The sequence below is a fragment of the Empidonax traillii genome, unplaced genomic scaffold (genome assembly GCF_003031625.1).
Source record: "Empidonax traillii isolate 1590-97213 ecotype Southwest subspecies unplaced genomic scaffold, ASM303162v1 scaffold286:size1162393, whole genome shotgun sequence".
In the NCBI taxonomy this organism is placed as follows: Eukaryota; Metazoa; Chordata; class Aves; order Passeriformes; family Tyrannidae; genus Empidonax; species Empidonax traillii.
Window position 1 is genome coordinate 837,301 of NW_020955479.1, and position 27,208 is coordinate 864,508.

Genomic DNA, 27,208 nt, shown 5'->3' on the forward strand with positions numbered 1-27,208 from the left:
AACCAACTCCAACCCAGTAATTAGCTCTGGTGGAGCAAAAATGATTGAAACCGAATCTGCCTCACCTTCCAAAAGTCACGTCTGTCACATCTTTATCAAAGCAGAGCAACTTTTCAATGTGCTTTCTAAATCTCTTCAGCTGTTTGACTCTATCTCCACCTCAGTTTGATCCAGTCTGCTTTTTTTTAAGACTGACTTTTGAGGGAACACCACTGAAAGCTGAAGTGAGGCTGCTATTTTCCCCTCTGTTCTCCTGACAAGTCATCTCTCCCACTGCACACAAACAGAGCTGATTCACTGGCATGTTATTAAAATACGTCGCAGACATTTAGACACACTTAGGAGTTTCTGTTCAGAAACATTAAAATTGCTGCCTCCAAGGTTGTTACAGCTACTACAGGAATTCAGATACCCTCCTCTGGGTTATGAAAGCTGTTGGGTGAATCCAGTTACTACACATTGATTGTATAAATGGCTTTGTTTTGTCTGGTTTGGTGGACTAAGGCCTCTGGTTTTTTTTTTTTTGTTGTTTTTTTTTTTTCTGTGCAAATGTCTGGTGATACCAATACATGCTAAAAGCTCTAATAGCTCCCCGGTGCTGGGCTTGGCTGTGTAATGTAGCTTGAGCTATGGAAATTTAATGTACAGATCAATAGTACAGCCTGGCAGAAGAATCCTGGACACTGGACATCATTGTCCTCTGGAATAAGTGTATATATGCAGTACAGTTGTGTGCTGGAATTAGGAAATATGATTGACATGGAATCACTGTACCTATTCCCCACCACCTCCACAGACACAGATCTGAGTATTTTCCCATTTTCTGAAGTGTTTCTTTTGCAAAACATGATAATTAAGAAAGATATACTGTGCAGTTGTGAATTAATGGCCAGCCTTTTTTTTTTTCCCCAACTGCTTTTTTAGCTGCTGAATATTTGGAGTTTTTTAAATATGTGGAGAGCTGATAAAAATGAAATACTAATTAGCCAGAAGAAGTTGAGACTGTGTGTGGTGTAATGACAACTTGCAGGTTATACAGTGTACAGTGTAATTGTGAAACTCTTCTTCAGTAGCTGATAGGCTTAAATATGTGTGTGAAGTGTCATCACTTTAATATTTTTCTTGTAATAATTTAAATGGACTTAATGCCTATTTTTTACTTGTCAGGAAAAATAAAATTTACATTTAGTGATCACTGACACTAAAACTTTGATCTGCTTCATCAGCTGAAAGGCCAGGATCTAAACTTGGATGTAATAAATAGACCAACTTTATTCCTAAATCTTTCTCAAGTCCTGGGAATGGTTATAATGGTCAGTGCAGAGCAAACTGAGAGCCTTTGTCCACTGTGTGTTTAATTTGAGGAGCCTCTAAACCTGAACAGACACATTTTTCTCATAAACACTGGCTAAATTCAAAGGTAACTGAGAATAACAACTGCCACTCTTTCACCAGGCCCTATTGTCATTTTTCTCTGACCTGGTGGTGTAATTAATGCGGCTTAGTATCAGAAATTATAGAAGGTGTATTTTAAAAAGGTGAAAACAATGAGATTTTAGGATGTCACCCCGTGGCACGGGGTAGTCTTGCAATGTGTAATGGGAATATCTGGAGATTTACAGTTTAGTTGACATGGTGGTGTTTGGACTTGATGATCTTGGAGATCTTTTTGGATCCTATCTTATGGTTCTATTCTGTGTTTTGTCTCATTCAGGGAGAACCTTCCTTTTGGTGAGGGTGTAGATAGACTACTTAGAATAGCGTGTATATTCTAAATAAATACATTCTTACCCACCTCTAACTTGTTTCTGTGTCCATGCCCTGCCTTAATATACTAAAAGGAACTTACCAGTTGTATTCTTTCTGTCAGTGCAGTTTCCTTGCCCCTGAGTGGGGCATTGCCCTGGTGAGCCTTTGAGCAGTGTTTGGACTCACAGCTGCCTCACCAAATGCTGCAGAAGTGCTTCAGTCTCTGATCACAGTAGTCAATATTTTATGTGATACTGGAAAAAACACAGCAGCTGGTGTTCACTTTTTAAATAAGTGTCATTTTTTTGTGCATGTGAACAAACAGGTTTCTGTGGTTGGTGGTGTTTTCCACTCTGGAGAGGCAGTTTAAACCAAACACTTATTACCACTCAGGCTATTTTTAATTTCATCTCTGTCGAGACTTGCTCCTCTAAAACCAGGCGATAGAGACGAGTTCTAAAATACCTTTTGCTCCCACCGTGGTGAAAAGTTGGCACCATTTTATCAATGGGCAGAGAGCAGGAAGTGAAACGTGAGTCCGCTGAGCAGCACTTGCTCCTTGGCTCCGGGGAGAGGCGGAATGTAAATCCGGGAATGGTTTCCTGAGGGCCCTTCCCTCGCAGGGGTGTTGTTATCCATGGCCTCCCTGCACCTCCGGAGCCAGGCAGCTCTGCCCAGCTGGGATCAAGGACGCTGGGACAAACCCAGCTTTTGCAAGGGCTGGAGCTCTTGGAGAACAGAAGACTCCTTGTTCTTTGACAGAATGTCCCAAAACTCTGTTTCCTAATGCTGGGAGTGTCATCTGAGCTGTTATGGTGCAAAGGCTCTGACTCCAGGATTGGCTGACTTTGTTTTTAGGCTGATTTTAGTTGATTAAGGTAAATCTTCTGAAGAATCAAATTTCTGTGTGTCAAGATAGGCTTTGTTTTATTGTAAGTACCCTGGTCTGCTACAGTATCACTACAACAGGACAGGCAACTGAGGGAATTAAGGAAAACACAGTGTTGTTCAAAGGTGACAAATCTGTGGCTTCCCTAAAAAAAAACCTGCTAGTCTGGCCTTCAGCATCCTTCCTCCAGCTCTTCTGTAAGTGGTGTTCATGTTTCTTTCTCCTAAAATAAACATTGGCTAATGAGTATCAAGTAGGTCCATGACTCGACCTGTTTCAAAAGCTTCTCATGTAACATGGATTTCTGAGGAATTGCTCCTCCGTCTTTCAAGTCCTGAAAGGCTTCAGCACGTCTCGGCTGAGGGAGGAACTGTGGGGTTTGCAGCTGGGGAGGTGCCTCGAGCATTTGGGGAATGTCTTCATCAGAAAGGTGATGCCAATGTCTTGGCAGAAAGTAGAATCGACTTGTTTACAGTGATAGTTTAATAAATTGAGTGTAACTTACTGAAAGAAACACCATTGTGATATGATTGTTATGAATGAGAGGCATATCCACCATCTGTTTTGACAGGCCTTTGATCTTGGATGCTGCAGTCTCCTGTTTGCCTTAATGTGGGAATTACAGTACACAGGAAGCTCCCTTGGGCTGGCAGGAGAAACTGGAACATGATATATGACTGCCTTGTTTTTGTTTTTTTTTTTTTTCTTTACTATATTAAGTGACACAAACATGTCTCCCTTCCTGTTTAGGAGGAAACAAAACAGTTGTTGAATCAACTGAAGTCTGGTTCTCGCTCAGACTCCCGGGAGGATGAAATCTCTCCCCCTCCTCCCCTCAACCCTGTGGTGAAGTATCGATCACGACGTGGGGCCATCAGTGCAGAAGTCTACACAGAAGAGGATGCTGCATCTTATGTTAGAAAGGTGTCTGGCTTTTAAAAGTTGCTAAGAATTACATCTGCAGGCCAAGGGTTTATCTGAGCCCACCTTCTACCCAGAGTATTAAATAAACTCCATGGAGTAAACTGTCATGCAGTTAAAACATTTATGCATTGCTTAGACCTGTTGCCTTTGAAGTGATATATAATTAGATGTAGATATATATGTTACATGTAAACAAAGTGTTTCAACAGCTGCACCAACATAAATTTGGCCTTATGGCTGAGCAGACTTGCTGCTATTCACAGGAAAACACAGGTTGAACAGATACCTGCCCTCTTGCAAAAAAAAAACTTGTAAACTGAGCACAGGATGGTGCTTTTACAGATGCATAACATAACAGAAGATTCTATTTACCTGGTGTTCAAACTGGTTGTAAACATTGACTTATGTTTGGGTTTATATCTATAGTGCTTGAAAGAAACTGGAAATACTCAACCAGTGTTTTGTAGCAGTTAAAATAATTTATTTACCTTGTGCAATGCACAGATTTGGTAGGAAGAAATTAATCAGTTGCTTTTTCTGATTGTGTGCTAGGTTATTCCAAAAGATTATAAGACTATGGCTGCTTTGGCAAAAGCTATTGAGAAGAATGTGCTGTTCACCCATCTCGATGATAATGAAAGAAGGTAGGGGGGAATCTCTGGAGCGTTAAAAAGTTTCTGGAAGGGCAGACTGCAGAATGGATGTGTCACAGTGTCCAAAACTGCACAGGCAATGATCAGTGTAGCCATGCAGAGGCTGCAGGAGCAGTTTTGGTGGGTGGGGGGTGTGAATGTGTGGAGTTGTCATGGCTTTTGTCTAATTTTGGTGTCCCTCTTCTTCAGTGACATCTTTGATGCCATGTTCCCTGTCACTTACATCGCAGGAGAGACTGTCATACAGCAAGGCAAGTCACAGCGTTTGCACTGCTGAAGGATTTGAGGATGGGGAGCAGGCTCTGGCCTGTTCTTCTTGTTAGTTTTTGGGGTTTCTTTTGGAATACAAAAACATTGTCTGGCTGCAGTGACCCTTTCTTGTTGTGCTCCCTGAAGCACAGCTCGTTCTGAAGGGAGGAGTGGAGCAAGGATAGGAGGATGTGGTTTCATTGCATGTATTATCTGTTGGGAATATCATTTGATGACTCTGTAGAACATGTTATGTCAGTTTATGGATCCAGTACTCCTGGAGTTGCTGCTGATCTCCCAGATACCAGTAGATGTCCCCTTTCCCAGGGCTGAGAGGAGCGTGGAAGCAGCAAAATGTGAAATTTCACCCTGCAAGCTGTGCAAAAATCTGTCAACCTTATTGGAGTTTAAACATCAAAGTTGTCAGAGATGGCAATTCTGTGAAATGTGAATGTTTGCATAGATTTACTCCTTTCAGTGTGTATTCAATTTATTTTTCTTCTTTAGGTGATGAAGGTGATAACTTCTACGTTGTTGATCAAGGAGAAATGGATGTAAGCATTATTGGTAGTTTATTAATGATATGTTCATTCCTAGCAGAAGAAAACTCTGATATTTGCAGGCCTCTTCTACAGGCACTGTCTTTAGCAGCTTCTCTTATATTAAGTCCTTACTTTTAGGAGCTTATTTTGCTCCTGAATGGCTCAGTCTGGTTGCAAGAACTATGAGTTGGGTTGGGTTTGAAAATGAATGATTTGGACTCCAACACAGCAGAAATGTTTTACAAGTGCAGGGTGGAGTCTGCTTGAGATGTGGGACAGGCTTTTTATTTTTTAGTCCAGCTAATTCATAGCTCTCTCTGACAGAGACCTTGTTGAGATGTTATTTCCTGTCAGAGGAGTTGACACGTGTAGAACCTGTGCACGTGATGTGGGAGAGACAATGAAAGTAAAAGTGGTGCTGATAAAGCCCTGGGATGGTCAAGTGTGCAGATGTGGGAATTTCCCTGTGCCGTGGAGAGAGGGCAGCAGGGGCTTGGGGTGTCTGTGACCACCAGGATGCTCTTGCCTTTCAGGTTTATGTGAACAGTGAGTGGGCCACCAGTGTTGGGGAGGGTGGGAGCTTTGGAGAACTCGCCCTCATTTACGGAACCCCTCGCGCTGCAACCGTCAAAGCCAAGACGAACGTGAAGTTGTGGGGCATCGACAGAGACAGCTACAGGAGGATCCTGATGGCAAGTACCCTCCAGAACTTGGAATTATGCTTTTGGGGTTTGCTTATGCTGGTCATCTGACCTTCTGCCTGTGCCTGTCCTTTGCTGGAATTATTTATTCCAAATCCTGCTATCTCTTTTGTAATCAGAAAGCTGATTACTCAACATGCATCTCTCAGGCACAGGGCAAGGGAGAATCTTGCATTAGTGAGCAAAACAATACCAGAGCAGTATTAACTGAGAATGTAACAAGGCTGCAATAAATGCCGAGTACTTTATGAATGTTGCTCAACTGAAACATTACTGAAATAACTCAGTTTCAAAACACTTAATCTTGTGGGTTTGGGGTCTGTGAGACAGGATGCAGTATGTCTGGCTAAATTTATTTTTGTCTTGAGTTTTATTTGAAGTAGAAAGAAAACTTACTTTGTGCGCTTAGATTTTTTCTTTTTTTTTTTTTTTTTTTTTTTGTAGGGCAATACTTTGAGAAAGAGAAATATGTATGAGAAATTCCTTAGTAAAGTATCTATATTGGGTAAGTGAGAAGATTTTTGTTCTGAAGTGGAATAAATTATAATGAAGCTGTTACCCAAACATCATGATGATTTCAGGCTGTTGTAATTCATGACAAGTGGCTGCAAACCCTGTATTGCTTTTCTGCATCAGTCCCAAATGACTCTTAATTCAGGTCTTCATACCTGATGCACAAATGTAGCCAGAAATACCTTGACCTCTGTATAAATACAGAGCCAAAAGTGTGATTTGTGCCTTGAGAAGGCATTCTGTTAACGAACTGTTAACTCTGTAGAATCTCTGGACAAGTGGGAGCGTCTCACTGTAGCTGATGCTCTGGAACCGGTACAATTTGAGGATGGGCAGAAGATTGTGGTCCAGGGAGAGCCAGGAGATGAGTTCTTTATTATCTTGGAGGTAAGTCAGGTCAAAATTAAAAGCTCAGATGTTGACTTCTTTTTTTTTTTTTTTTTTTTTTAAATTTTGTCCCTAAACAAACACTTGGAGAAGAACAAAACACAAGAGTGTCCTTACAGAAGATCTGTAAAGAAATATGTTCTTGCTGGACATGCAAAAGCTTATATTTAGTTTTGCTATTTTTACAAATGGCATTTCCAGCAAAAAAGGCAACAAGTTGCTGGCTGAAACCAGTTTTAATTTTTCAGAGTAGAGGAGACCTGTTCTAAATAGCCAGTAACACCTTGCTAGGGGTATCATTGTCTTCTATCTGGTGTTTTGGGGTTTTTTTTGCTGGTCATACTATAATATTCTTACTATTATGAGGAAAACCAGGAAGAAATTGGTTCTGTGGGCATGTAAACACCCAAGACCTTTTATGCTTGGAGAGCATAAAATAAAAAATATAAAAGCATAATAATAAAAAAATTAAAAATAAAAAAGCATAAAAATAAAACAATTTATTGAAGTTAATGCTGGAGTTTGTTAGAACGAAGCACTTCCAGCTGTTTGATTGCCGTGATTTGTTTGTTGCAGGGCACGGCTGCAGTGTTACAGCGCCGGTCAGAAAACGAGGAGTTCGTGGAAGTGGGCAGACTGGGACCTTCTGATTACTTTGGTGAGTCTCACAGTGACAGCTGTGCTTACGTCTCTGCTGTCACCATTTTACCTGCGCTGTGGGGATGGCAGGTATGAGATGGATTTGAAGTTGCATCATTCTGCTCAGGGCTGCGTCCAGCTGAGTCTCTCGTGTCTCCAGGGATGGAGATCCCACAACCTCTCTGGGCAGTTTCTTTTGCTGTTTAACCAGTCCTGTTGTGAAGAGTTTTTTTTCTCTTCATGCCTGACAAGAATTTCCTGTTCTGCAGCTTGTTGCTTTCTCTCTGCCTTTCACTGTGCAGGGAGCAGTGTGGGTTTGTCTTTGTAGTCACTCACTGTGTAGCAGAAGACAGCAAGCAGTGAGATAATCAGATTCCCTCCTTGGCCTTCTCTCCTTCAGGTCAGAAAACAACGTGGTCAGAACCTACTATTTAATGGTTAAATACTGCCCTCTCCCCCTCTCTCTCAAAAACCCTAACTTTTTTTCTCATGTTTAAGGTAGTTCCTCTTTAGGGCTCTCCCCCCTTGCTAAAACCTTTTGATTGTCCATGTTTTCAGCTCTGTAGATGATAAAATCAGCAAATTCTGCGTTGCAAGGCCTGAAGTGGGATGGACTCAAGTGCACTGGCTTTGCCCAAAGCTCTGCTTAGCTCAGGATCTAGGACTAGACTTCATTCTGTGCATGTCATTTCAGTATTTTCTAATATTTCCCTCGAATATTTCTTCTCTCAGTTGAGACAGAGCTTTTGGCATGTTTGTGCAAAACTTATGAAGTGGGAATCCAATGAGACTTCAAGTTGTTCATCTTCCACAGCCAAGTCCAATTCTTTATTTTGGCCACCTGTGGGTTAAAGGCTTCTGTCTTGTGCATTAATGAGTTTTTTTGTTTGTTTTTTTTACTTCAGTACCATGGTTGTGTTGTCCCAAGTTTCCTAGAAATACCAGAACTGAGCAGTAATTTACCTGTTAGAAAAACAAATACTTGTTGACCAGGAAAATGACATGTTAAATTGAAACACGACCTTTCCTCAAACAGAACTAGTGCTGAAATTCCTTAGGCTTTCTTCGGAGAGACTTGAATGTGGACAGGGTTATTAATAACAAAATCATCGAGTAGTTCTTTTAAACAGTTGCTTTCAATGTAACTACACAGACACTTGCCCTGAGAGGTGTCCAAGCGGGAATTCCCTTCCCTGCAGTTGGCAGTACAACAGGGTGCTTTCTTTGCCTGCTGGTTTGTAACACTGTCCACACTTTCTGCTGCCCCAGGTGAGATTGCTCTGCTGATGAACCGTCCTCGTGCTGCCACAGTCGTTGCTCGTGGCCCCTTGAAATGTGTGAAGCTGGACCGGCCCCGGTTCGAGCGGGTCCTGGGCCCCTGCTCGGACATTCTCAAGAGGAACATCCAGCAGTACAACAGTTTTGTATCACTGTCTGTCTGAAACCTTCCTCCCTGTCCAAGCCATGCTTCACGAATGCAGACTGCTTTATTTCCCTTGTGCACAGCCACATTTGCCACTTGGCATTTGCAGCTTCCTGTCTGGTTAAAAAAAAAAAGAAAAAAAAAAAAAAAAAAAAAAAAAAAAAAAAAAAAAAAAAAAAAAAAAAAAAAAAAAAAAAAAAAAAAAAAAGAAAAAAAAAAAGAGAGAGGAAAAAAAAGAGATAAAAAAATTAACTGCTTATCATGGCACTGTCATTAATTTAGGGCATATTATTTCTGTGCTCTCTGTCCCATTAAATTAATAGCAAAAGTTCTATGGAGACGTTTGCTTCTCTCTGTGCACCAGTGTCCAACTCAGGCCAGGGCAGCCTTGCTTCAGCGAGGGAGAGACCTCCTGGCACCACGCCATTGCCATACAGTAAGGAGGTGACAGGAAAGGGAGGGGGGGAAAAAAAAAATCCTTGTGAAGTTGTTTCTCAAATTGTTGGACAGGTTTTAAGGCTGTGGTCATCACCTGCTGTATTTCTTTTCACACGAGAACTTGCCCTTGTAATTGAGCTTCTTGGGGCTTGGGGTTTTCTGGGTTTCTTTATTTTTTTTGTTTATTTGTTTGTTTGTTTGTTTTTTCATTTTCTGGGTACTGTAATCCTGGGTTCAATCGTGAGGCATCAGCTGCTAAGAAAGCCACAGTTGGAATTTACCAGTATAATTGTACCTGTGTCCACTGGTTTAAGATTGCTTAGTTCTGTTTTCTGTCAAGTGTAAAATCAAAAGCTTTCAAAGGTTAATAGTTCTGGTGAACTACTGCAGTTGTTAATTCATTTTCTGACTTGCTGCAACTGGTATTTTTCTCTTGTTGTTTCTTCAGCCATAGATTTGCCATTTAAAACTCTTCCCTGTTCCAAGTGGCAAGAACCAAATGTTACATTCAATGCCTGACTGGTCTCTAGTTCATAGATTGGTGTAAGAATGTGCAGCTGTCCAGCTGTTAGTAATGTTTTGAGTGCTTAGAGTGGTGTAGAAGTTGAAAGCAAACATTTGATTTTCCCTGTGACTTGTTTTGTTCATCCTCAGTTGACTTTAAAAATAATCATCATCAGTTCAGGTGACCCTTTGTTACCAGGGAAAATAAATGCTGAGTATTTCTGGCCAGCATCAGTTGCAGGTGGCTGGTCTGTAGAGATCCATTATTCTTGGTAGATAATGTGAGGCAGAAAAAACTGAATGTTTTAACTTTCCTGCAACACTCCGTTGTTTTAAGTTTTTAAACCTGTCCATTCACAATTTCTTTTTTTTTTTTTAATGGTTCATTATAAACCTAGTTTGAATCCAAGAGATGTTTGGATTTCTTTTCTTGCTTATGGAATTTCCACCAGATGTGTTTCATACTCAGTCCTTCTATTTTTTTCTTTTTTTTCCAAGTTCATCCTGTCGCGGAGTCTTAAATGTATTTCGGTATTTCCCAGCTCTGTGTTCCATTGCTCTGTGCTCACCGAGACTTCCCCGAAGTTTTTACTGAATTCCACGGTTCAATAATTGTAGGCAATTTTTAAGGTTTCCTTTAAACTGTAATTTATATGAAGTAGCATAGGTTTGTATTGGGGAGTGACAGCAAGCAGTCTGGCATTTGTTGTGCAACTACTCTAACGACGGAGCCCTCGTTTTATTTCCTTTCTGAGGTGATAGGGATTCAAATCCAACATTCTCCCAGGCATGTAGAGCATCAGGAAGAGTCTGCTCCTTGATGCAGAATAATACTGGAGGTATCAAGCCTTTACAAAAGGTTTCAGAGTATTTCTGAACCCGAAATCCCAAGAAGGGGATTGAAATGCTTGTGGTTTGAGTTCTCTAGTCAGGAGATGCTGAGTAGAGGATTTCTGCCAGAGTCCTTAAGGAATAAGCAAATGCTACCTTTTTTTGGTTATTTTTTTTTCTTTGTTTTTGGTAAAAATTTTTTTCTTAAGTTTTGACTCTCTGCAGGTTTTTTCTTCATATGTGTTCTTTGTGTTACATTAAAGCACCAAAAACTGTGTAAACCAGTTAGAGCTCCACAGAAAAAAATAAAAATGCACATTTTTTTTATATGAGGCTTTCTAATCAAGTTTCACTACTGCATCTTTTTAGCTTGCTGTTTACTCCCTTTTGTAGTTTTACCTACAAGATTTTAAGATAAATCAGCTAAGTCTGAGTTAAATATTAAACACAGTTATAGCTTTACCTTTGTGTGCAATTTCAATATGTTGGAAACCACAATTGGCATAGTTTTGCCTTAGCTAACATTCAGGGCTTTAGAAGTAATTTTTTGCTAGTCTATCTTCAGCAAATTGATGAAGTCTATTGCCCTAGGAAGCTATAGTCAACCAGAGGACCATTTTTGTATTGTTACCTGACTCTATAAGTCTGATTTACTGTATGTGCTAATATATTATATTATATTCCTTTTGTTATAGATTGTCCTAATGGCAGGTAAAGCAATAAAATGATTTAAATTCTTAAATGCAATCAGTCTCTTTTATTTTATTCCCCTCCCTGTATTGTGTTTTCCTTTGGCTTTAGAGGATGTGTCATGAATGAGGCAGTAGAAACTAAGCAGCTTAATGGATTAGTTTGGTGTTAACTCCACAGGGTTGAGTTCAGGTCCTGAACCTTCCCCTCGGAGCCTGTGGAGAGCTTGGTCTCCACGTGCCAGCCTGGGAATTCCTCTGGAGCTCTGGCACGACTGATTTTTGCAGTGAGAAGGCCCCTGTGTCCTGTTTGAGCGTCTCAGCCACTTGGTGCTGCTTTGATCTTTTCCAGTTGGTAATTCCCAGCCCAGACACGATTATTGGAGCTCGGGAGCTGCCCCAAGTTGGCCACTCCCACCCCTGCAAACCCTCCGTGAAGGTTTGGAGCATTGTGGTGATTAATCATGAACGAGTTCTGGTGGGCAGACAGTGGAAAGGGGAGGAGGGGGATTTTCAGCTCTGATGAAGAAGGGAAACATTTGAAGAGTGATGACATGAAGCAGCTCAGACTGGATGTGTTTCACATCCAGCTCTGAGAAAGCTGGATCCTGACTGGATCGCTCCACTTTGAAGATACATTAAAAATGTATCTATCATGTAAAAGAGAATAAAAATGAGAAGAAAGCAACCTTGCAACCCTGTTAGTGTAGCAGCCGTTCAAATATCCACGGGTTTGTTTCCCTGCCCTCCCTTTCCCCATCCCCTTGACTGAAAGAAAACCAGGCTGAATCCAGGATTTTTATTACCTAAAAAAACCAGGCTGAAAACAGAACTTGATCACCTAAAGTGAAACGTGAAAACCTCCACTTCCAGCCTTATAAACTCTATAACTATAATGTTACTTTTAAGCTTATCTCCTGTTGCCACATTCTTCCTGTTGGAGCAACCAACACTCACCATTCCATGACAACAACCGAGTTAATTTTGGGCTCGTCCTGTGTGGTGAGAGCACAAGAAGCCACCGGTAGAGGGAGATGAAACTTTGGGAATTCGTTGTGCTGTGCTGAAAAAACCAACACCGAGCATGCTGAGAGGGAGTTAAATCCTCTTATTTTCATCTGTCCACAGGAATAAAAAGGTCTGTAAGTCCCCAGCGTAAAGAATTCTGATTAGGACTGTGGAAAAGCTGGAAATGGAAGGAATGTGGCTGGATCACAAGTTGGGAGAGACTGAAGGAGCCTGGAGTGGGGGTTTTGTGTGGCAGTTCTGGTGGGTTTGTGTGGCAGTTCTGGTGGGTTTGTGTGGTATTTTTTTGCTAACCTTTGTGTCTTCAGAATAATTGAGGAATTTCTTCACTGAGAAACTCTTCAAACTTCCTCAGACATACAAATAAATGAGGGACACACTCAAATTACAACTCCAGCCTTTTGTAGTTTGGAGCCAGGTGTGTTGTCAAACTGTTGTGGAGCTGAATTGAGCACCCTGGGAAAAACGAGAGCTGTGGCCTTTGTTCAGGCTTTGTTCTTTCCTTGCACCATCCAGGCTCTTACTGTCTTGTGTCACCCAGTTCCCTTTAGGTTGGGCAGAATTCCAGCCCCTGACAAAATGAGCCAGTGGTAGATGCAACAGCGCCCTGGGAACCTCTTAACTGCTGCCTGACAGCACTTATACTTGGTGGTTTTGGGATTCCCTGGAAGGTCTGCAGTGCTGTAGGTGGGTTTTGTTTAACTTTAAAGGTTAGTTTAGAATGAGCTTGTAGTAATTGGTTGTGGTGTGGTTTTTTTTTTTTTTGTTGGCTTTTTTCCCCCCTTAAGGATGATAAATTATCAACAGAGCTCTCAGCTACTTTTCCTAGGCTGCCAAAAGGCTCAGTGGAATTGTTCCTGAACAGTTAAAGGGAAAAGCTATTAAAGAGAGCTTCAGTAATCCAGTTATTCCTAAACTTTGTCGTTGGGAGGTCAGGGGAAAACTGGAAAATGAAATACCTACAATAACTCCTCCCGCTCTTTTGATCTCCAGGTTCTATTGCATGTCCTCAAAATGCATGGGGGGGAGGACACCATTTCTATTTTCCAGGGAATTATGACAACTGAAATGATTTTAAAGTTATCATGTAAATGATTTAAAGGAGATGACTTGAGATGGATGCCCCCACCTTTGGCAGAATGTTTTCACCAGGAATGGGTGGGTTCCTGAACTGTAAATACAGTCGTGTGTCTCAGAGCAGTTTGGTTTTTGGGGTTGATGGTGAGTAAGTGCAGGTGCTCTTTGGTCTGACCAAGCTGAGTCGATGTGTTGTCTCAATGGCAGGCACTGCCTTTGTGAAGTAATATTGCTCTTTTCTCACACACAGTCTTGATTACAGAACAAATAAGAGGAAAATGCTCTCGGCATCTCTTTATTCAACCCCCCGTCCTCGGATCTGTTTGTGTCCTTCACCAGGACCGGGATCCCCCTGCAGGTCGAGCAAACCAAGGCCATGTGTCCCCCCACCCTCCCAAGGGCAGGACCAACTCCAGAACAGCAGATCACTGCTATTCCACCACAGAGCTGGTGTTTGAGGTGCAAAGATCTGCTGTGGTGACACCAACACCCTGGCCGAGCGCAGCAGCTCTGGCTGAGCACCAGCACATGAGCCCAGGGTGATTCTCGAGGATCCTCTGAAGGGTTTCCCTTCCCAGTCTCTGCAAGTGTTTGCAGGTGGAAATCACCAGCCGTGTTAAACCCTGCCACTTGCCTTGCAGGGGTTTTCCCTGCCTCTGGGCACGAGTTCAGGGCTGTTTAAGTGTCCAGCTTCGCTCTGTCTGATGCAGGAGCCTGGGGCCGAGCGGTGTCGTTGGCCACCACAGTGGCTTCTCCGTAGGTGTCGATGCACTTCCCCACAGCTTCCAGGATGAGCTGCAGCCGTCTGTCCAAGGCCAGGAGATGGGGCTCGGTGAGGACAGGGGCCAGGGGGTCCTGCAGGAGGGATTCCCTCATCACGTCGCTCAGCCGATACTCGGGCTCGGCCAAGAGCTGGAGCCGCATTAACGTCGACCTCTTTATTCTGGAAAAAGAAAGGAATTGGACACCTTAATGCAAACCTCTTGCAGCCTCCCAGGAAAATCCAGCCCCCTGGCAGCAGGGGAAGGAGGGAGGGCAGAGATGGGCGAGGAAACCTAAACATTTTTGGAACAATATCTTTCCCTTTTGGAAGGAAATGGAATTTTTTGCAGAAACCTCGTCGTCTTGCTTTGTTTTTCCAGAGTGTTTGTACTGCTGATTTCTGTCACCAGAGAGGAAAACATGCTTGAAGTTCTCAGTAGTGAGTGTTTCTCCTCTGAGTCAGAGATGGACCAGCTCCTCACGTTCCTGCAAGGGTGGTGCCATGTCCCCAGGGATGACATTTATGAGATGGGAGCAGAGGGGGAGGTAAATGAAGAGGCATAAATGAGAAAATATCTTCTGTCAAAACCCTGAGGAAACAGAGGAAGTATCTCCTGGAACTGATGTAACTGTGACTTTTCACCTTAAGAGGTACTGAGATTTAAATATGATTTTCCTTTGACAGAAAATGGGATGAAAAGCTACAATCTTGGAACACTTCTGGGAAACTAAGTATTCTGAAATCATTTGTTTAATCCTCAGCAAAAGTGTGTTGACTTCAGCATCTCTTAATCAGTGGGTTTAGTCATTGCTCTTTAAATTTTGGAAACAAAGTGGTCCATGTCTGTGGAACCATTCAGGTTTTGCCGAGCCAGAATCTTCAGGTGGAAAAAGGTGTAGTCAGAATCATTTGGGGCAGCTCCAGAATTTGCCTCTGTATGGCTGTGGTTTACCCAGGGCATCGACTGGGAATGTTGATCTGGCTCTCTGCAGCTGTAACAGGCCGTGTGCTGTTTGGGAAAGGGTTGTGGCTGTGTCTGTGCCTGGATGAGCATCCACTGGGGCTGTACCAGGTGCTGGGGGGGATCATGGAATTGTTAAGGTTGAAAAGGACCTTTAAGGTCATCGTGCCCAACCATCAACCCAGCCACCTCCATGTTCACTACTAAACCACGTCCTCAAGTGCCACATCCACGCGTTCTTTTGAGCGCTTCCAGGGATGGTGACTCCTCCACTTCCCTGGGCAGCCTGTTCCAATGGTTTAAAACCCTTTTCCATGAAATTTTTTTCCTAATATCTACTCAAAATCGGGAGCAGCAGAGCGAGGTGGGGGTGTCTGCGGTCAGCGGTGCCGCCTGCACGAGGCAGAGGGGGACAGTGCCATGACCAGCTGCACCATCCTCCTGCATTAACAGTCCTGAAAAAAAATGATCAATTGATCAAGTGTGAAGGCTGGCTACGAGGCTTCAGATCCCAGCTGCGAGGCGCTGCTGCTGCCAGAGGAAGCAGTGCAGGGAGCAGATGTGAAGGAGCCATCTGCGCGCTGTCCTCCGAGGCAGCGGGGCGGCCCAGGAGCTGCTGTGGGTAAACACCAGCTGTGTCTGCTCTGCTCCCAGCGGTGACAGGGCTTGGAGGTGGAGAACGGGATAGTCTGACCCCGTGGGGAAAGGCTGATTTAATGCTGCAGCAGTTGCACAACAAACAGAGCACGGAGAGGAGGGTGAGATGGAAATGCTGCCCCGCTCTGCTCCCGCAGGGCGGCTGTGACCCCGTGGCTGTGCTGAACTGCTGAACATTTCACCCACAGCCTTCCAGGGACTTCATTAGGTTAAGCAGGGGCTGTTTCCAAGCCTGTCTGTGCCTCGAGGAGGGGTTTGACCCTTTCAGGGAGAAGACCATCTCATGGCACGGCTGTATTTGTGCCGTTCACTGTGCTGGGAGAGGAGACCTGCAGGCTCAAGGGCTGGGCTGGGAGCTGTGAAAGGCAGCTAAAAATACCAGACAAATCTGCTGGAAGCCAGACTTGGAGAAGAACTCAGCTGGGAAGGAGATGGATGTGTTTGACAGGGAAGTGAGCAGCTGTTCAGCATCCCTGTGGTTCCAGTGCTCCCTCTGTCTGGAGAGGCTGGAGGAGTTTGTTCCTCCTTACATGTCCATGGCTTGGCTTTGTGTAGGAGCAAGGAGGTGATTCCGTGGGCTGAGTCCAGGTCAGGGCAGGCTGAAATTTGTGGCCTCTGTGTGCTTACTCAAGTAAACCTCTTGACTCCCTTTCCAAGCGGTTTTGGATGCTCCCCCACTCCGAATGCACTGGTTCTTGTGGGAAATGAGGGTTTGTGTGTCTCCCTCAGGCAGCACGAGTTGCTTTTACGCTGTTCTTGGTCCTGGTTGGTTTATGACAAGGTGCAGCTTGCAGGTTCTCTTACCACTGCCTTTTACAAGGAGAATTAAATTAAGAGCCCGTTTCTGGGAGGTGGATCTGGAAGAATGAGGATGATCTGACCTGTGGATATTACAGTTTGCAGATCAAATTAAAAGGCAGAGTTAATTTTAAACTGCGCAAAATAGGAGCTCAGGAGGAGGATTCACTGCGAGCCTGCAATTATAAATGAAAAGGTTCCTTGGAGCAAATAACAGTTCTTAGAAATTAGATCCAGTAATAGAGATGTGTGGGGATAGTGCAGTTATCACCTCGAGGGTGAGATGGAGCAGGTACAGCAAGGAAAGAGGTTACACATCTCCTGAAAAGAAACCTCAGGGAAGAGCAGCTTTTTCTGTCTCTTAAATTTCACTTTCAGCTGGTGATTTATGTGAATTAATAAAGGGGGAAGACAGGGTTCGAATAGTTAAATTTATGAGCTTCCCCTTAATGCCGTGGGAAGAGGAAACTTGATTAACTACATCAGTGTTCCACCAGGATTTCAGATGGGGATTTCTGTGCTTTCTGAGAGCCCCTCATTTTGACAGGCTGGGAAATGCTGGAAGGGCTTGATCCAATGGGCAGCGTCTCCTGGTTTATCAGTGAATGCTTTTCCACTTGTATTCCCGTGTTCCAGCATCCAGCCTGCCCCTGGGATGGGATTAGCAGGGTCTTCCCTGCGCTGCTGGATGGAGCCAGGCCTGGGTGACCTCCAGCAGTTCCCATTACAGAGGGAACACCAACATTCCTGGGGAGGAAGGCGAAGCCGGCACTTACGTGCAACACTGGGACAGCGGAGCCAGGATGGAGGTTTCATCGTGGGAATGCCGCCCAAACCTGGGGGTAAAGCCAAAAGCAGAGTGTTTAGTGCCTGTCCAGCCCCTTCCCTCCTCCCCTCCCTCCTCCTGCAGCCTCACCCTCTGGCATTGTCCAGGTGCAGGAGGAATCCGTCGTCCCCGAACTTGGTGAACATTTCGTAGTGGTGCCGGTCCATGTTCCCTGGCAAAGGGCAGACGGAGGAACGGAGTTTCCCTTTCCTGTGACCTGGTGGGTTTCTAAACTATCCTATGCTTTCTTTCAGGTCTACATGAAACATGTGTTTAAGATGCTCACAGCTGTTGCTTTCACCTCGCTGGGGAGTGGGCTGGGGTGAGTCGGAGGGGGTGCCCTGTGGGGAGACAGCAGCCTCTCCAAACTGTCTCTGGAGGAGAAGGGATGGCCTTGGGAAACTCCATGGTGTGGGAGGGAGGGCAGGAAGAATGATGGTGAAGACCTACATGGAAGCAATGCCCTCCCCTCCCCTTCATACCTATTAGGAAGTCAAAGATGGCCATGTCCACGATGTTGAGCAGCCGGTTGCCCTTGCTGTAGGGGTAGATCTCCCTCACTGTGTTGCAGTAGAGAGGATTCACTTCCCACCTGCAGGAATTGGAGAAGGGGGAGACTCACTCAGTTGCTGCTGCTGAGTCCCAAGAGTCCCCCAAAGCCTGGGCCTAAACCTCCCTCCTTGTGCTTGCGGGAGGCTGGAATTCAAGCCCAGGCTTTGGGAGTTATTAGATGACTTGTGGGCACCCTGAACCTTCCCCTGCCTGCGCCGTTTCTGTCCGTGTGTCTGTCCCCACGTGCCCCCCGCAGTGCAGATATTACGGGAAGCAGCATCATTTACCCACTTACTCCTCTTTTCCGTCAAACGAGTAGGAGCGGATCCAGGGGTTTGGGATGGAGAGCCGTGGTGCCAGGTTGAGGGAGGGCAGGAAGGCGGAGAGGGACCCTTCCAGGAGGTGGGGGTTCCCACACACCGCGTACTCCGTCTTGCACATGTAGGGGCACTTGGCGAAGAAGCAGACGTTGCCGGCTGGGAAGGGGGAAGAGAAAACGGGTTTGCAGGAGGCTGTGAGGTGGCCTGGACTGACCCCTTCCCCACTGGGGGACAGTGGCTGTGTGTGCTGTGACATAACCATGTCATGGATTGGGAAACTGCCAAATCGTTGGTTTTGTCTGATGGACAGACCTGGCCCCACACTTAGGAAAAGAGGGCAGGGGAATAGATCTGGGAGATGATTCCAGCTGCAGGCTGGGAGAGGGACACCTCTGCTGTAACCGTGTCTCTGTGCACCTGTTTCACCCAGGAATTTCATTTCTGCACCACAGCATGAGTCCTGCAGCCCCTTCTGCCTGCAGGTCCTGCCCTTCCTCCCACCACGGACCAGCTGAGGTTTGGCTGAGGTTGGAAGGGACCTTGAGGAGCATCTGCATCATCACTAGCCTCACCCCAGCTCGCAGCTGCCCCACCTGGTGAGACGAAGAACACGCTCTGCAGGACCTCGTTCTTGGTGACCTCCAGGATCTCCCTGGTGACGTTGATCCACCTCCCGACCGTGGGCGGCACCCTCCGGAAATCCAGGATCCTGCAAGGAGGGGACAGAGCAAAGGGACATTGCTGCACGGTGGGATGGCAGATGCTGCCCTCATCCCTTCTGTCAGGGAACCAGGAGCCTTCAGACCGCTGTACCCATGTGGGTTTGGGTTTTTTTTTTCTCCCAGACTCTCTCAAGCAAAAAGCCATTTCGCCCCTCTGGGCCAAAATGTGGCTGAGTTTGGCTTTTGGTATTTTAATTGCTGCTGTCTGCAACAATCTGGATGTTCTCCAGGATTCCTGTCTCTTTCCCTAACAGGTCTTGCCTCGGTTTCTCCCATCCTCTTGCACACAAGTGGGGTCCTTCAGGGGCCAGAACAGCCCTCCAGGCCCTTCTAGGGTGTTGGTTTGACACAGAGCAAAGATGCTGATCCTGGCTGAGGAGGCACAGCCCTCTCAGAGCCACTCAAACCCCGCTGATTCCTCTAAAATGTTCTTAAAAACCTCAGGGCCTGGGGAAGGAAGGCATTCCTGGCAGAGAGTGGGAAGCTGCTGCTGATTGCTGAGTCAGTAACACGGGGTGAAATGGCTAATGCTCTGCTTTGCTCCTTGGGTAATGCCCTCTGCTCCTGGGAATCGGGCACAAAACAGGATTTAGCCTGTTACTTATTGAGCAATGTTTAAAGGAAAAAAAAAATATTTGCTCTCATCCAGCATCTTTCAGCTCTAAAAACCACAGAGCACTTCAGAAAAGCAGTCTGGCCTCATTTCTGTGGTGGTGGAGCTGCAGAGGGAGCTGCTGGTAGCTGAGTCAAGCAGAGTCACTGTGGTGATGTAGGGGCAGAACTGGGAAGGGAATTCAGCTCCCTTCGTTCCCTTGCTTGGAGTTTAAACTACAGGACTTAGAGTAGACCTGCTTATCCTATAGGAATTGGAGACCCCCATCCACCATCACCATCAGGATCACCTTCCCTTGATGTTCAATGCTCATCCCACTGAGGGGAGAAAGGCTGCTGCCCTCATCTTCTGAGAAGGGTGTATTTGATTTTATTAAATACAAACCCTGCTGGAGAGAGGTGTCAGGTTAATTGCTCATTAGCTGAGGGCTTAAAACTGCATCTCTGCAGTCTATCTCCATCCAAAACACACCTTGATTGCTGATTGAGTGTGTGACTCTCTCACTGGGAGGGCAGTCAGGCTGTGCCCAGAGCTCAGCTTTGGATGCAGGGGAGGGATGGTGTGTGTGTGCTGTGTGACAGCCAGGTGAATATCTGACCTGTTCCAACCTGTTCTCATGCAGTGGCCAAGGCAAAGCTGACCCCTGTGGGGTCAGGTGACAGCCAGAGCCACCCCATCCCCAAATAACACCTCAGCTCCCTGAGGGTGCTGCAGAGCAATCGCTTCTCTGGGGCTGAGCAGGGCTCAGCACGGCTTTTCCCGTGCCAAAGCTCTCCGTGGGCAGAGGAGCAGGCCCTGGCAGCAGCAGCAGCAGCAGCAGGAGGAGGAGGAGGAGGAGGAGGCAGGGGCTGTGGCAGGTCCTCACCTGTCCAGGTGGAAGGCGGCGATCTCCGCGTTGTGCCGCTGGAAGTCAACGAAGTAGAAAAAGTCCTCGGGAGTCTCTTCCTCGCGTTTCTGCCTGGGAGGGAGCAGGGGGTGAACCTCACCAAGCTGTTTAAAACTGTTTGAGGGGAGCAAGACCAATGGCTGTTTCTTGGAAACGCTCTTGGGAATCCCAGGAAAAACAAGGTCAGACCCCAGAGCCAGCCGGGGAAGAGGAGGAAACGAGCGGTCCCTGATGGGAAAGCTCTCAGGAGAACAAGGGTCCTTTGCAGTCTGGCATTTGTGAACTGAGAAATGTCCAACACCAACAGCAGTGTGGGAACACTGGTGTTTATCCACGTGTGTTCCTGGGATGGTGTGAGCAGCCAAGAATAATTAAACCTAATTAACCCTGCTGGGCTGTCCAGGTAGCTGAGGGCAGCAGGGGGAAGGTGTGGCAGTGGCGTGGCTGTCCCTGCCAAGGATGCTCCCACCCCTCACTCACGGCAGGGTTCTGGCTTTGCAGGGGGCTCTGATGGTGTCCTTACCTCATGGGCTTGAACATGGCCTTCCCAAAATCCTGGAACCTGAGGACCAGCTTCAGGTGGACCCCGCTGGGCTTCACGACTTGGGGAGGAAACAGGATGTCAAACAGCCTGGGAACACCCCAGCTACACAATCCATCTCAACTCAGCTTTCCATCCCAGTAAGTGCATCCCATCACCCCTCCCAGCTGCTCCTCTCTTTCCAGTTATTTTTCTTCTCCCCCTCTCCCTTGTGCCACAGGGATTTCCTTCCAGCCCCTCTCCCAACAGCCATTTGTTACATCCCCCCCTGGGGGCTCTTTCCTCCTCCCCAGTAGAAACCAGTGGTGCACCAGTGTCCTGGTACCCACATCGAACAGGCCACTCATGGAAGTGGTGGAATCATCATCCCTGGAAGTGCTCAAAGAGCATCTCAACGTGGCACTTGGGGACTGGCTTTAGTGGTGGGCCTTGCAGTGCTGGGGGAGCAGCTGGACTGGGTGATTTTAGAAGTCTTTTTAGAAGTCTTTTCCAATCTTAAGGACTCCATAGTCTCCAATCCCAACCTCTGCTGGGGTGGAGGGGTTTAATGGGAGGGAAAAGGGCCTGGCATCGCCTGGCTTTGCATTTCCCTGGCTGAGGCTGGGATGGAGGAGCTGGGGATGGGGCCGGCCGAAGCAACGGGGTGCAGGGGCGAGCCCCAAGTGTCCCACTCACCCTGGCTGCAGTCACAGGCTCCCAGCAGTGCCTTCTCGTCCTGGCTGTAATCTGCAAGGGCAGGAGCAGTGGTGAGACCCCGCTGGGCTCCATCCCCGGCTATAAAACCCCCCACTCCCAGGTTCCAAAGGTTTGCAGGAGGGACCTGTGGGGGCTGGAGCTCACCGGCACTGATGGTGGGGAACTCGTGCATGTCCCGGAGCAGCCTGTTAACCACGGGGCTGGAGCGGGGGTAGAGCCCATCCCGGCTGATGCCCAGGTGGAACTGCAGCCAGCTGGCTTCTGGCCGCAGAGGCACCGACGCCGCAGGGGACGTCAGGTTGAGCTCCTCCCTGTAGAGCTTGTGTCTCCTGGAAGAGAGTGGTGACAGGGTGATGAGCACGAGCCAGGGGATGGAAGACCTTACTGCTCCGAGCCTGGAGTCTGCTGAGAGTGGGGAGGGTGCCAGGAGCAGAGCTGGAGGGACGTGGGGTGGATGAGGACTCTGGGTGCCATCCGAGGGGAAACTGAGGCAGGGAGCAATGACTGGGATGGTCAGAGGTGTCACAAACTGTGCCACCTTCTGCCTCTGCAAAGCCCTGGAAAGCTGCCTCAGGGAAGCACGAGGGACTCTATTGTCTTCTTCTCATTCCACCAGGACCTGGAGGGCATGACTGGAGCTCAGCTGCATCTCCAGCATCACAAAGAGCTGGTGTGGGATGGATGCAGTGCTTTCCAGAGCAACTACAGGCTCCTGACCAGGTTTGAGGAGGGGAGGGGATGTGACAGCAGGCAACTTGGGTCTCAACTGTTCAGTGAGGTGTCTGGGAAGCCCAGGAGAACAACAGGGTGTTGTCTGTCCAGAGATGACAGTCTTTACAGTCATTGCATCTCTGACAGAATTTGTTTTCCCAAAGCTGGAGGTCCCAGGCAAGGAAAAAAAGTCACTGAGAGCCACAAATTGCAATTCCATGACCAGATTCACAGCCCTCAGCTCAGTGAGCAGGGATGACAAGGCCATCCAGCAGCATCGTCTCTTGAAATCAAGGCCCTACCCACTCCTTTCTTGGCAGGTGGAGCTGGAGGGGCCTCCCAAGTACAGTGATAATCCAAACCCATCTCTGCACTCAGTCAGCATTTTCCTCAGCCTCAAGACCTCCACAGTCTGGAACTGAGAGGTCACTCATTCCACCCAGCAGAGCGACAGTTTCTCGTTAACACCGCCCGGGCTGTGCACGGAGCAGCCGCAACTGACAAAGGGAAAGTTCAGTTTGCACTGGAAGGACACATCTGTGAGAGCAAACAGGAGCTGGGGGCTGATAAGGAGTGGGACATTAAGCAAGGCTGGGACAGAGTGGCTGGAGAGAGGGAAGTGCCACACGCCTGGCCAGACCTCAGCCAGAGCCTGAGCTCCGGGAAATGCTGCAGCGAGTGCTGACCATTCACCAAGGCATTTATCATCCAAGGAGCTGGCACTGGTGGCTGGAAAGGGCTCCTGGGTGGTGGTGGCGGCTTCTTTGTTTCCCTGCTCAGCCCAACAGTTGGTGTTTGGTTGTGGTTTTTTTTTTTTCCATCATCCTTCTCCATCCAAGCAGGTTAAACAGGGTGATTAGTCCAGTCTACCTGCCAAGCAAGGGATGAACCTTCCGGAGGTGAGGGACGTGTTTCAGTGGTATCCTGGGAAACATCTAGGAGCTGGAGAGACAGGTTGTCTGTGCAGGTCACGGGAGCCTGTTCCCTCTCCCAGTTTGTTTGTCTTTCCATGGGGTCAGGTCAGCCACAGCACGAAGTCCACGTGGTCAGAGGGAATGGTGCTGGAGCACTTCCCTCCTGCTCCAGCTCTTTGCTCAGGCTGTCTGCAAAGGAGGCAGAAGGGATGTGGCCCTGGAATGCTGTCAGCTCCAGTGGATGTGCCCTGACCCTTCCATGCTGCTGCCCTGCACCAGGTTTCCCGTGGACAGTTCTTTGAGGCACAACCTTAACCCTCACCACAGCCAGGGACAATAAACCCCAGAGTGATGCAGAAGAATGACTCAGGATTTTTCCCTAGGGAGGCTGCCCAAATATTTTACCATATTTGCTCTCCTGCCTCCCATGCACACAGGCTGTTCCCCTAGGGTGGCAGAGAGCAAGGGATTACCAGTGGGGAAAAAAATGCAGTGGTTATGCAAGGGGAGGCAGATCCCAGCCCTGCACCCACATGGGCCCTGCCCCGGGTGAGCCAGCCCCTTCCCAGCCTTCAAACCCAAAATACAGCTCCCTCTGCCTCCCTGTTTCCTTCAGGATTCCTGAAATATTTCCCTGTAAAAACAGATCTCTGCAAAAAGGCATAATGATATAAAAACAGGGTTCATTTTTACCCTGCTATAAATAGCCCCAGGGTTGCCCTGGCTCTCAGCTGGACTTGGAGTGGGGGCACAGCATGAGGTGACACTGGGCTCAGGCCACCAGTGCCATGACTTTGGGGTTTTGGAGCTGCTCCTTCAAGGATAAAAATAATCTCTGGAGTTTTAAGGGGGTTTTTTGTTTGTTTGGTTTGGTTTGGTTTTTTTTGTTTGTTTGTTTCGTTTCGTTTTGGTTTTGGTTTTGAAGAGGTGTGGATGTTGGGTTTTTTTTTGCTGTTTCCTCCCTGCATCCCCATCAGTCTCTCCAGCTGGTTCTGCATCCTGCAATCGAACTCCTGGCCCTGATTGAAGTGCTGGGGAACAGCACAGCGATGGGCAGCAGCCAGAGAGCTCTGTGGAAGGGGACAAGCACTGCCCTGCTCCCCTTGGCCACGGGTATCCAAGCAGGACGTGTCCTGGGGCCACTCCAGGAGCTGGCAGAGTCCCCGTCCAGCTGATGTCCATCTGGCTGCAGAAATGAAGACAGACACGCTGTGCTGGAGATTAAGCTGCAGCTTGTTCCACTCAAGAGGAGCATCGTGCTGCTCTAAAAGCTGCTCTGCCAACAGCCAGACCCACGGGTGATGGAGAAACCTGTGCAGTCATGCCGTCACGCCAGAGGAGAGGATCCACATGGACTCTCAGCTCTCACCCTCTCCTGCCTGGACATGGAGCTGCTGCAGACTTCACTCTTGAGTCCTCAACAGCAGCAGCAGCTTTGCTAAACCCATGGATTGGGAGGGAAAGCCACGGATTCCTCACTCCCATGAGGACACTGCCCTTGGCTCTCGGCAGTGACAGGGATGGCTCCTTCCCTGACCACGTTGGTGAGGACATGGGCTCTGCAGTGCTCCTGGAGAGGGGAGAATTCCTCCATCCCCCACAGCAAACTGATGATCTTCTGAAAAGCACCAGCCCTGCCAAGTGCCATCTGATTCTCTCTTGGATTTGCAGCACCAGTTGTTGCAGAGGCCGCTGCGTGTCACCTCGGGCCGTCCGTGCTCCCCGGAGGTTGTGAGCATCACACATTTTATTTCGAAGTGACTGAGGAATAATCAATACCTGGAGGAGGAAAGCGAAGTCAGTCAAGGACAAACACGATGTTCCTCCCGGACACATCACAGCCAGACCTCGGAGCAGGAGGGAACTCGCAGCCACGGCTTCGTCGCAAACACCACGTTGGGACAAAGCGGTAAATAAAATCGGGGAATGCAGACTTCTCGCTGAACAGCCAGGGCTGTCCTGCAGCTGAGGTGTGGACATAACGCCAGCCCTGCAGAAAGAGCTCAGCACCAGGTGCTCAGGGCTTCTGATGGTGCAGCCATCAAGCCGTGAGCTGTTCCAGTTTAAATCCCTTGTTCCCACCAGGATTTTTCTTGGGAAATGTCCATCTTGGTACCCATATCCTGAGGTCTTCAGAAGGCACTGCTCAGCTCTGAGGAGGTACACCCAAGGGAGGTCTGTGGCACAGCCAGGGATACCCAAACCCACCATCCACGGACTTCAAGTGATGTGATGAAGGATCCAGCGTGCTCCAGACTGACTCGAGCCCGGGAAGAGCCTCGTAGGGGTGACCCTGGCTGAGCACACAGGGTAGTTCCAGACCCTGGGCCACGGAAGTCGTTCCTTGTTTCCTTCCATTAACACTTCCCATCACCTCCTCCTGCGAACCTCACGTGGAGCCAGCACTGGGTGAGTCCCACAGGAAGAGCAGGGATGGGCACTGAAGTGGAGAAAGTGGGAGCTTGGGAATCCTGCCCACTCGGCTCAGCAGACATCAAACAGGTGGCAGCTGCTCTGGTGCTGGAAACCAAACTTGGACAGTGGGGAAGTTCCAGGACAGGGATTCCTGAGGTGGTCCCCAGGAGATGCTGCTGTCCCCTTGCAGGTGTCCTGTCCCTGTCCCATGGAGGGGGCAGTGAGGTGATGCCGTGAGCACTGGGAGCTCCGTGCTCTGTTGAATCCCAGTTTGTGCATGAATGGAAAAGCTGTTGGGGTGCAGGGAGGAGCTGGGGGATCCTGGGGGATGCTGGATGTTTCCAGCTTGGTCCCAGCCCTCCTGCAAGGGGGGTTAGATCAGGGGTCCAGGACCCAGTGGTCGGATCATGCTCATGTGGTCGATGTTCAGAGTTGGTGCTGAAGGTCACTGTCACTGTCCCCCCGCTTTGTGACAGTCCCACCCCAGGAGCAGGAGATGGGGGAGTTTTCCTGCAGCTGTTGCAGGGGCTGGGAGAGGCAGCAGGAGGAGAACTCTGAGCTGGGGATCCCTTTTCCTGGGAATCTGACAGCAGAGATGGGTAGGAGACACCCCAGGAAGGTGTCCCCCAGCTCTGCCCAGCTCTGCCTGTCCATGGTGGGCTGGTTCGTGGGGAGGGGGGTGATGGGGAGGGCAGTGGGACAGAGAGCCAGGACATGGGGTGCAAGCTCAACTAGGGGTGCCAGGGGACACCCAGGGGGATCCATTGCCATTCCCAGGCACGGAGTGCTTAAGCAGAGGAGGGGTGTTGGGGACAGCTGCCCTGAAAGGGCAGGGGATGCCCGGGAAAGGGGTGCCTGGGAAAGGGGTACCCAGGAGATGCTCATGCAGGAGGTGCCTGGGAAAGGGGTGCCCAGGAGATGCCCAGGAAGGGGGTGCCCAAGCAAGGGGTGCCTGGGAAGGGAGTGCCCAGGAGGTTCCCAAGAAAACGGTGCCCAGGAGATGCCCGGGGAGGGGATGCCCGCGCAAGGGGTACCCAAGAGATGCCCGGGGAGGGGATGCCCGCGCAAGGGGTACCCAGGAGATGCCCGGGGAGGGGATGCCCGCGCAGAGGGTGCCCGGTGCGGGGGTGCCGCGGCGGCGGCGGGACGCACCTGTTCCAGCGAGCCGCCTTCCGCCGGTAGTAGCGCAGGGCTTCGCGGGCGCCCAGCAGCGGCTCGGCGGGGCCCGGCGGGGCGGTGCGGTACAGCGGGTGGGCGAAGAGGCGGCGCAGCGCGGGGGCGGCGCGGGCGCGGGGCGGCGGGCGCGGGCCGGGGGTCCCGGCGGGGCGGCGGCGGCAGGGGCAGCTCCCCGGGGACGACGCCCTTTCCCCCGCCAGCTCCCGCCGCGCCCGCGGCCAGAGGTGGAAGTAGAGGTCGGCGGCCAGCAGAGCCCCGAGCAGCAGCAGCACGGCCGGGCGGTCCCGGCGCGGCCCCGGCATGGCCGGTGCGGGAGCTGCGGGACGGGGACAGGGACAGGGGCAGGGACAGGGACGGGGACAGCGCCGGGCTCGCCGCCGGCGGCTCCCGGGGCAGGGCGCACGGGGGAGCTCGAGCGGCGGA

At 48.6% G+C, this 27,208-nt stretch overlaps 2 protein-coding genes across 3 annotated transcripts in view; one reads left to right on the plus strand and one right to left on the minus strand.

Annotated features, from left to right (window-relative positions):
- Positions 1-11,189, plus strand: part of PRKAR1A (protein kinase cAMP-dependent type I regulatory subunit alpha) — a 15,111-nt gene extending 3,922 nt beyond the window's left edge. Inside the window, exons 3-11 of the mRNA XM_027890402.1 lie at positions 3,389-3,562; positions 4,115-4,206; positions 4,405-4,466; positions 4,972-5,018; positions 5,540-5,698; positions 6,152-6,212; positions 6,486-6,607; positions 7,184-7,265; positions 8,516-11,189. Of these exons, the coding sequence (XP_027746203.1) occupies positions 3,389-3,562; positions 4,115-4,206; positions 4,405-4,466; positions 4,972-5,018; positions 5,540-5,698; positions 6,152-6,212; positions 6,486-6,607; positions 7,184-7,265; positions 8,516-8,688 (972 nt within the window). The 3' untranslated portion in view covers positions 8,689-11,189. The remainder of the gene's footprint in view (positions 1-3,388; positions 3,563-4,114; positions 4,207-4,404; positions 4,467-4,971; positions 5,019-5,539; positions 5,699-6,151; positions 6,213-6,485; positions 6,608-7,183; positions 7,266-8,515) is intronic.
- On the minus strand, positions 8,679-27,102 carry FAM20A (FAM20A, golgi associated secretory pathway pseudokinase). Of its 2 annotated transcripts, XM_027890401.1 has the most exons (12): positions 26,762-27,102; positions 21,714-21,898; positions 21,549-21,599; positions 20,856-20,934; positions 20,312-20,404; positions 18,705-18,820; positions 18,087-18,267; positions 17,722-17,831; positions 17,330-17,411; positions 17,190-17,249; positions 13,889-14,177; positions 8,679-8,786 (listed from the first exon to the last, which is right to left on the minus strand). In XM_027890401.1, the coding sequence occupies exons 1-11, from the start codon at positions 27,085-27,087 to the stop codon at positions 13,913-13,915; spliced, it is 1,548 nt and encodes a 515-aa protein (XP_027746202.1). In that variant the 5' UTR covers positions 27,088-27,102; the 3' UTR covers positions 8,679-8,786; positions 13,889-13,912. The 2 variants fall into 2 exon arrangements, with proteins under 2 accessions (XP_027746202.1, XP_027746201.1); XM_027890400.1 differs by lacking the exon at positions 8,679-8,786 and having other exon boundaries at positions 13,503-14,177.
- Between the last annotated feature and the right edge of the window lie 106 nt (positions 27,103-27,208).

Excerpts from the sequence above, each read along its gene's own strand:
- FAM20A (XM_027890401.1), bottom strand. The coding sequence starts at position 27,087 with ATGCCGGGGCCGCGCCGGGACCGCCCGGCCGTGCTGCTGCTGCTCGGG. Across the intron at positions 20,935-21,548 it reads AGCCTGTGACTGCAGCCAGG|TCGTGAAGCCCAGCGGGGTC; the intron begins GTGAGTGGGACA and ends TTCCTCCCCAAG. Across the intron at positions 17,250-17,329 it reads CACCTGGACAATGCCAGAGG|GTTTGGGCGGCATTCCCACG; the intron begins GTGAGGCTGCAG and ends CTTTACCCCCAG.